This window comes from Suricata suricatta, chromosome 10 (assembly GCF_006229205.1).
Source record: "Suricata suricatta isolate VVHF042 chromosome 10, meerkat_22Aug2017_6uvM2_HiC, whole genome shotgun sequence".
Lineage (NCBI taxonomy): Eukaryota > Metazoa > Chordata > Mammalia > Carnivora > Herpestidae > Suricata > Suricata suricatta.
Genome location: NC_043709.1, coordinates 58326953 through 58336061, shown reverse-complemented (window position 1 = coordinate 58336061; position 9109 = coordinate 58326953). Strand labels below are relative to the sequence as shown.

Genomic DNA, 9109 nt, shown 5'->3' with positions numbered 1-9109 from the left:
TTAAGCCCCCTGCCATCTTGTGATCTATGCCTGAGCAGCAGCATACTTGTCCAAAGCACATTTCTTGCAGAACTTCCTAAGATATGTTGAAATTGTAGAAGAATAAACCTCAGTAGTCAATAAAACAAGATAAGAACAAATAGCCACTATCAGACCAGAAGATAGCATAGTCATATAAGAAACAATAAATCAGTGGTAGAACTCCCAGAACTAAATCAAAAGTAAAGATTGGACTGAAGCACATTTTTCTTTGCAGGATTTAAATGCCTTTGAGCATTTAAGAGACCACACCAACCAAAGCCAGAGAAGTGACCCTTGCCAGCCCTTGTGATTTCAATTAATTAAGTCACCTTTGAATTTTCCCACAATTCTATGCTGAGTTTCCCATTTTGCAAGCCTTTGGATGAATACATATTCACCCTTGGTTTAAAACTTCTCCAGTTTTGTTGTTAAGGAGACACTGCTTTAGGAAATACCCAGATGTTCCCCTTTACTTGTTGCAAGTAAAACCCTTCCTTTCCTATTCTTTAACTTGCTTGCGTTTTTGGCCTCAACATCCACCTAGAGGCAAACCCAGTTTCAAGTCACAAAACCACAGTAATAATTCTGCAGCAAGAATGATAAAATTAGGAAAATATTGTTTAAGACTTTTTTGTTCTGATTGGGGTAAGCCCTTAGGATGCCTTAGAAGTATCACGTTGCTTAGGACAGAAGATAAAATGAACTAGGTGAGCTGCACAAGCAGAAAGGAGATTATTGATATACCATCCATAAATTTGACTCATTTTAAATTGTCTTTTGCTTATTTATAATTTTGTATATATTTATACAAATATAAATATATTTATTGAATTCATTTTATATCTCAACTTTATAAAATGAATACTAGATGTTCATGTATTTACTTTTTTTTACTGTGCATACTGGATAACCAACTGATGAATAGTTCCACTTTAATCACTGGGAGGAAAAATGGTCTCAGGTGTGAATTTAAAAGTAAATTAAAACTAAAATACAAACATATAGCTCTTATCACGAGTAAATAGATATTGATTTAAGACCATCTTTAATCTTTGATGGAGTTGTCTTTTAAAGAATAAAAGATTAAGTTTTTCTTAATTTATAAGGTAATTCTTAACGTAACAGATATATTACTTATATTCTGTCAATCTTCATGCAATTCCCTATAATCTGTTATTGAAAATATTGATATAAAAACAATCCTGCTAAAAAGTTTGAGGCACATAAGTTGCTATGTTCCCTGGAGATATATTATTGCTTAAAATTGTTATTAGAAGTATCTGTCTGGGTCCTGTACTGCTTTGCATAGTGCCCTTCAAAGGTCATGTCCGTCTTGAAACCTACAGATATGACCTTCTTTGGAAATAGGGTCTTTGTAGAAGTACTGAAGGGGTGCAGACTATGTTGTTATGCCCAAGATTTCAATATCGTCCTCCAAAACCAGAGATAGCCAGGGAAACCGAGTCACGCATGCAAAAGCAACAGGCTTTATTAAGGGCTTAGGCTGACTGGGGCCTAAACTCGGTCTCACAGACTTCACCAATGCAGTGGATCCGTGCTGAGAGCCCCAAACAAAGGCAGGGTAGGGCTTTTATGAGTTTGGGGAAGGGGGAGTTACAGGAAATTGTGACACAGGTACAGGGGTCCAATCATTATCACATTGGCAGTAACTTTAACCATACATATTGTCCAGAGTGTTCTTTACTTTTGGTGGGACACAATCACAACATTTAGAGTGTTAACCAATTACAGAGTGGACCCAGGACCCAAGACCCTCACTAGGGTGTAACTAGCCTTAAGTGATAAGTGATTATCTATAGCTTCTATCTCTAGGCCTGTCCTTAGAAATGTTATGGGTGTTAGCTGGCCTTTCCTGATTGGGTGTTACAAGGGTAGTCCCTCCTGCCTTGGGCAATGTGTGCCCTTTTATTGTCTAATGATTCTGAGAAACTGACACCTAGGCCTCCAAGGTCAGAGGGGTAACTTGACGCCTGTCATGGAGTCAGTTTGGTTCAGACCTGAGTCCTTACAATATCACCCCCAAATATTCCTCTTGGGCATAGGATTTTGTCTTTTCTGGTTTTGTTTAAGAAATAGCAGACAAAGGAAAAGCTCTGAAAGCTGAGAAGTCACTTTCTTGTAAGGTATTTACATTATATAAGAAACCTCCATGTATAAGGATATCTCCCTTTCTGTACCAAAAAGTGGAGGATGATCAATCTCTACAAACTTACCAAAGGAGAAGGTAGCAAGGCAAATCTGTATAACAATCATACCCTCCTTCACTGAGCTTCCCTTGATAACTTTCCATGACTGGTTCCCTCCCCACTCCCCAACATCTCTTTTTGGCTTTAGGTGAAGATATTATTTAAGGTGATGGTTTGAGCCACTTTGCAGAATTACTCGGCTTTCCTGGATCTCTCCTATGTATACAGAAGGTACACATGCAATTAAACTTTTTGTTTGTTTTTCTCCTGTTAATCTTTTTTTTTTGGGGGGGGGGGAGGAGGGGAGAGCTCTCAGCCAAGAACCTAAAATGGCAAAAGGAAAATTAATTTTCCTCCCATATATAATCAAGTTAAGAAGAGGTCATACACCTTAAAGCAATTTTCCATCTATCTTGATGTAATAACAGTTTCTATATACCATAAAAATTTAAATAATATTTTGGCCTACATATAAATATCATATAAATACTATTGTGACAATGTTTATAATAAAAGATGAACACAGGGGCACCTGGGTGGCTCATTCAGGTAAGAGAGCGACTTTGGCTCAGGTCATGATCTCATGGTCCAACGGTTTGAGCCTGGGGCTCTGTGCTGACAGCCCAGAGCTTGGAGCCTGCTTCAGATTCTGTGTCCCCCTCTCTCTCTGACCCTCTCCCATTTACTCTCACACACACTCTCTCTCTTTCAAAAATAAATAAACATTAAAAAAAATTTAAAGCATGACCACATTTAGGACATAGTAGTCAAGTTCTTGACTTTTCCCATGGAGACTGATATACTTTGAATTTAAAGTAACTGTTCTGCTTGCTTTAATAGTCTTTCTTCAGTGGACACTCTCTGTTACTTAGTCATACACTTTGAATTTCATGTCTCCAAAAAACACCATAATATCTTAAAACCTTTTTTCAGAAATTGTTTAGCATTTTAAGATCATCCATCGAGTCCCAATTTCCACTGAATTTAAACTATTTATATGTCTTATGGAAATCTTCTTTTAAATAGCAACTAAGTGGAAGTCTCGAACGATGAATGTAAATGGAATACTATAGATCTTTTCAGATCAATTCAATGAAAAATAAACTTATGCACAGGATGAAGGACATATTGCTTATCTTGAACATGAGAAAAGGGATCTGCGTTTCTAAAATAATGTAGAATTCTCATTCTCTGCTGTAAGAAGTGAAAATTATGCACACAGTTGTCTTTCACATCTCTGTATCCTCAGAACCTAAGCTTGAGCCCAACATATAAAAATATCCTAAAAGGAATTATGGAGTGAATAAATGGTAATGATTATAATCATGATCAGGTTTTCTATGTCTTCATTCAGTGTAAAGATGTAAAAACTTAAAGACAAACATGGTATCTCTTATGGTGTAGAATGATTGAGACCTCACCCCAGTCTAAAAAATCACAGTGAATTCTTAATATTTTCCCTAAGATTAGAGAAAAACCCACTTGTTCACAATTTAAATCTATTTCCATTGAGAAATTGCTAATCGCTTACTCCATTAAATTTCTTCTTCTTGTTTAGTTATGGGTTATTTTATAATTTATTTTATGCCTTAACTCTGAGCAGATATGTTTTAGTTTTGCACAATGTGAATAGTTTTATAATTTAAATTCTTCCATTTATTTTTCTGCTCCCATTTCAGACCCCAATCACCAAAATATTCCATTCTACATACTCTAATTTGGACTACTGTTGAATGCTGGTGTCTTGAGAACACCAATCTCTATGGTACCTTTTGTTTATTTATTCAACTAATCCCCATGAGTCCATTGTGAATGGAGCAGATAAAATTATGGCTAGCCTGAACGACATTACTAAGATCATATAATCTTGCCCACCATACTTGGAAAAACATTATATTAGGCTTTCTTTCAACTACAACTTATTTCATTTCAAGTATCAAGATAATACTTCTTAAAGTGGCAATAGGTAGGATATCTTGAGAACTCAGATCCTTTGAGAAATTTGGGTTAATGTATAGAAATGAGTTGATGTATGCTCTTTTTATTAAAATTGCAGAGAAGCTCCCTAAATTATTCTTTATCTATATGTTGTGTATTTGGTTACAAGTATAAGATTACAGAGAAGAAACAGATTGCAAAGACTTTTGAAAATTCCCAAAGCTCTTACATTTAAACAAATTAATGAAGCCATTAGAAATGAGAATGACTAAACCAGTCATATTTACCCTAAAAGTAAGTATGTCTTGGGGTGCCTGGGTGGCTCAGTCGGTTGAGAGTCTGACTTTGGTTCAAGTCATGCTCTCATGGTTTGTGAGTTCAAGCCTCGCATCAAGCTCTATGTTGAAAACTTAGAGCCTGGAGCCTGCTTCAGATTCTGTGTCTCCCTCTCTCTCTCTCTGCCCCTCTCCTGCTCATGCTCAGTCTTTCTCTCTCTCTCTCTCTCAAAATTAATAAACATTAAATAAAGTAAGTATGTCTTTAATAGTTTCAAAAATAGAATTTTGCCTTATAAGATACATTTATGCTTTATGCAAGTTATCTCAATTATGCACAATGCTATATATATGGTTAATTAAACCACGCAATCTATATGAAATATATAAATGAAGAAATTTTTAAAACTGGAACAATGTAATAGCTTCTTGCAGCATTTTTGTTCATTACAACATAAGTATTTGGTGAATGATAATGTTTTTGTGTTATCAAAACATGTTTTAATAATTATTTTAATGTAATCGATATCAAGATACCATGTATTCATGTTTGTACAAGATTTGAAACAATTTATTTCATGTATCTTATGCTGAGCAGATATACTTTATGTTTTAGTTTTGCACAATGTGAATTTTATATAGTGAGGGTTAGCACCCACCATGTAAAGGCAGAAGACAAAAAAACAAAAAAAAATGCATATCTTCTGACCATGACAAGGACAGATGATAGAAAGTAGGAATCATTCCCTCCTGCCAATCAGGTAAAAAATTTAATGTGTTCATTAACACACTAAACTAAGTGGTTAATCCTCAGAAAATATCATTCCTTTTGACAGCTCTGAAGGATGTAGAAAAACAAAGAAGGCATTACAGACTTGGACGGTCTATATGGATAGTTAAGCATTTTTAAAAATGATCTTAGATGACAGCATATCTAAAGCTTTTATGGAAATTAAAAACTTTAAACAGGAAAAAGGTAAATCCTGATAAACATCAAGAGTTGCTTTAAATCCAAAAATGAAAAGGAAAAGAAATAAGAAATAATCCTAGCTTCCCCAAAGCTTATCTTCTGTCTCCCTCAAGAAAATAATAAGCAATATTATAACAAAGTGCTAAATCATTTTATTTTTTTAAGTTTTATTTATTTATTTATTTATTTAATCTCTAAATCCTAAATGGGGCTTGAACTCACAGCCTTGAATCAAAAGTCACATGCTCCTTTGAGTCAGCAAGAGCCCCAAAACCATTTTAGACATAAATAAAAGCATGTACAATTTACAAAAATAAAATTAGTACTTAAGTAACAGTAGTGCTTTATGTATCAGAGAGCAGACTCATGATAGGTAGATAGTTAATACAAATATATTTAAGATGATTATATTCATAATCTTAGAAAAGACTATTATGGAAAATTAGTAATTAAAATTAGAACACCTTGTGACACAGACATTGGAATTTGATTGGGACTACCTTCCCATGCATTAAATGTGTCCCGTATATGATTATCAGGGACACACTATTCTACCAGATAGGCAAATAAGTGGTCTCTGAAGACTGTAAAAGTTTGAATGGGAGAAGAAGGCAAATGTTTATTTAAAATAGAAAATTTAAAATATATAGGAAGAAGAAAGCAACAAAAAATGCCTTCAAAATTTTGCAGTGTGCTGGGAGTAAGCTCTGAGTTTTATTAGAAAAGGTTTTTATCTTAGAGGTTTTAATCTCTTTTTTGTCTTTTCAGGAATATATCAAAATATTTAGAAGACAGGGAGTTATACTGAGATATGTGAGAATACAGTGAAAGAAATATAAGAATAATGAATTAATTTATGACATACTGACATTTATAATTATATATTAATACATACTTAATATATTAATGATAATATATTATAACATATATTATTATTAATGTCAATTTCAATAATTATTTTGTTTCTATGTACCACAAAATCATGTTTCTCTAAAAATATAAGGCAGCAATAATTTATTTTAAAAAGTAAGTTGGAGTACGTGGGTGGCTCAGTGGGTTAAGCATCTGACTCTTATTTCAGCTCAGGTCATGGACTCACAGCTCATAAAATCAAACCCACATCAGACTCTGCTGACAGCACAGAGGCTGCTTGGGATTCTCTCTCTCCCTCCCTCTCTGCCCCTCCTCTCCCTCTATTTCTAAATAAATAAACATTTTTAAAAAGTGTGTCCATGTGAGTGTGTGTGTGTGTGTGTGTGTGTGTGTGTGTGTGTGTGTGTTTCTTTTCTGGTGTCATAACTTTTCTTATTTTTTTCACCTATTTTACAGCTAAACAAAAATATCATTATAAAGAAAGAAAATAATGAAAAATTACACCTCAGTAACAGAATTTATTCTTCTTGGATTGACAAATGACCCACAATGGCAAGTTGTACTTTTTATATTTCTTCTTGTTACCTACATGCTAAGTGTGACTGGGAACCTGATCATTATCACCCTCACCCTTTCAGATCCCCACCTGCAAACTCCAATGTATTTCTTTCTTCGAAATTTCTCATTCCTAGAAATATCATTCACTTCTGTCTGCATTCCCAGATTCCTTGTCACTATTGTGACAAAGGACAGAACCATTTCCTACAATGGTTGTGTTACTCAGCTATTTTTCTTCATTTTCTTGGGGGTGACAGAATTTTACCTTCTGGCTGCCATGTCCTATGACCGCTACGTGGCCATCTGCAAGCCTCTCCACTACATGACCATCATGAGCAGCAGAGTCTGCATCCTTCTCGTCTTTAGCTCATGGCTTGCAGGATTCCTGATCATCTTTCCACCAATACTGTTGCTGCTACAGTTGGACTTCTGTGCCTCCAATGTAATTGATCATTTTATCTGTGACTCTTCTCCAATTCTACAGCTTTCTTGCACAAACACTCGCTTTCTAGAACTCATGGCATTTTTTTTAGCAGTGGTAACACTTATGGTCACTTTAACACTAGTTATTCTTTCTTACACATACATCATCCGGACAATTCTGAGAATTCCTTCCACAAGTCAGAGGAAGAAAGCTTTTTCCACTTGTTCCTCCCACATGATAGTGGTGTCCCTCTCTTATGGCAGCTGCATCTTCATGTACATTAAACCTTCTGCAAGGGAAAGGGTGACGTTAAGCAAAGGAGTAGCTGTGCTCAATACCTCAGTGGCTCCTCTCTTGAATCCTTTCATATATACACTAAGGAATCAGCAGGTGAAGAAAGCCTTTAAGAACATGGTTCAGAAAATGGCCTTTCACTCAAATAAATGAATGTGATTATGGAAAAAGTATATCCGTAAAAGCAAAGCTGAATTAAAAACTCTCTGCCTTTCTCTACATAAATTCTTCAAATACCTCAATTCATTCTTTCAGTTAGACATATGGATATCAACAATGCCTCTTTTTCTCACTAACTGATTTTCTGTATAGAAAGTAGTCAATCTTATCCTGTGTAACTAAAATTCATATGCCAAATAGTCTCCATTGTTTCTCATATCAAAGCAAAGCAGCTTATACCTTCATAGAAAAGATATAGATTGCTATACTATAAGCGACTAAAAACCACAAGCATTATGAAATGTATTTTGTGTGAAATAAAAATATGTATCAATTAATATTTTTCAAATTTCTACTTCTGTGTCATCAATAAAACATGTTTAAAAGTAAAAACACTATTAAAATATCTCCATGAGTTTACCAATAAAATATAAGTAAAACATGTTGAAAAATGAAATAGAAATTTAAGATAAAATATGCTGTCAGACTTAATCTTTGCCATTTGAAATGAGATGTTATTTATTTTATATTAGTTTTTGTAGGAAAATATAGAAGGTTCAGTGCAAGAGAAGAAATGAAATTTACCTTTTTCTTGCACTGATAACTTAACTGAAGAATTCCCTATTTCTGCCAATCATATTTGAAAGGGAAAAGTATAGTCTATAGAGGTAAATTAAGCTATCCTGATAAATTTCAAATTTATATTCAAACTCTTTCAACTAACACAAAAATGATCTTTCCTACTGACAGGTAAACAACAAATTCAGTATCTAGAATGGTGTGACCTATAGACTTCAGGAAGTATCTTGGAAATGATGATACATGACTTATTTATGCCCTAGTTTTCTCTTATTAGCAAATCTATATAGTGTGTTTATCTGTCCTTTGCTTCTTTTACAACACATTCTACCTCCCTCAATAGTATTCAAGAAAATGATTCTTAGAATTATCAAGAATGTGCCCAAGCCTGGTTCTTATAGTTAATGTGCCCCTTGGCATCAATGTATCACTAAGAAAAAGGGTTGTCTTAAGACAGCAGTTGTGAATCTGACTTTGGTTTCTTGATTTCCAGCTTGGTCTGATACATAGGTTGATGTAAAGAGCTGTACACAGTTTCTAAATCCATGGTAGAAATACCTTTTCTTATTTCTCAAAGACAGGCAAGAGTGCCCATGAGTGCTCGCTTACTTGTTCCCACTGTCCTTTCATGGAATAGGTTAATTTTTTAAAGGATTTCACATAATACTACCACAAAATGAAAATTATAATTTTATTCAATTATAAATTCTTTATTGGGGCAATTTGTAAGAAATGAAATTATATAGGTTTGCTTTTGTAAGACTATAATGAGTAAGCTGAAATGCAAAAGCAAGAACCTATCAAACTCAAC

At 34.3% G+C, this 9109-nt stretch overlaps 1 protein-coding gene across 1 annotated transcript; it reads left to right on the top strand.

Annotated features, from left to right (window-relative positions):
• Positions 1–6774: 6774 nt before the first annotated feature.
• LOC115304425 (olfactory receptor 6C75) lies at positions 6775–7713 on the top strand. Its single transcript, XM_029954589.1, has one exon. It carries the CDS (start codon positions 6775–6777, stop codon positions 7711–7713), a length of 939 nt encoding a protein of 312 aa, XP_029810449.1.
• The last annotated feature ends 1396 nt before the right edge of the window (positions 7714–9109 follow it).

Excerpts from the sequence above, each read along its gene's own strand:
- LOC115304425 (XM_029954589.1), top strand. The coding sequence starts at position 6,775 with ATGAAAAATTACACCTCAGTAACAGAATTTATTCTTCTTGGATTGACA.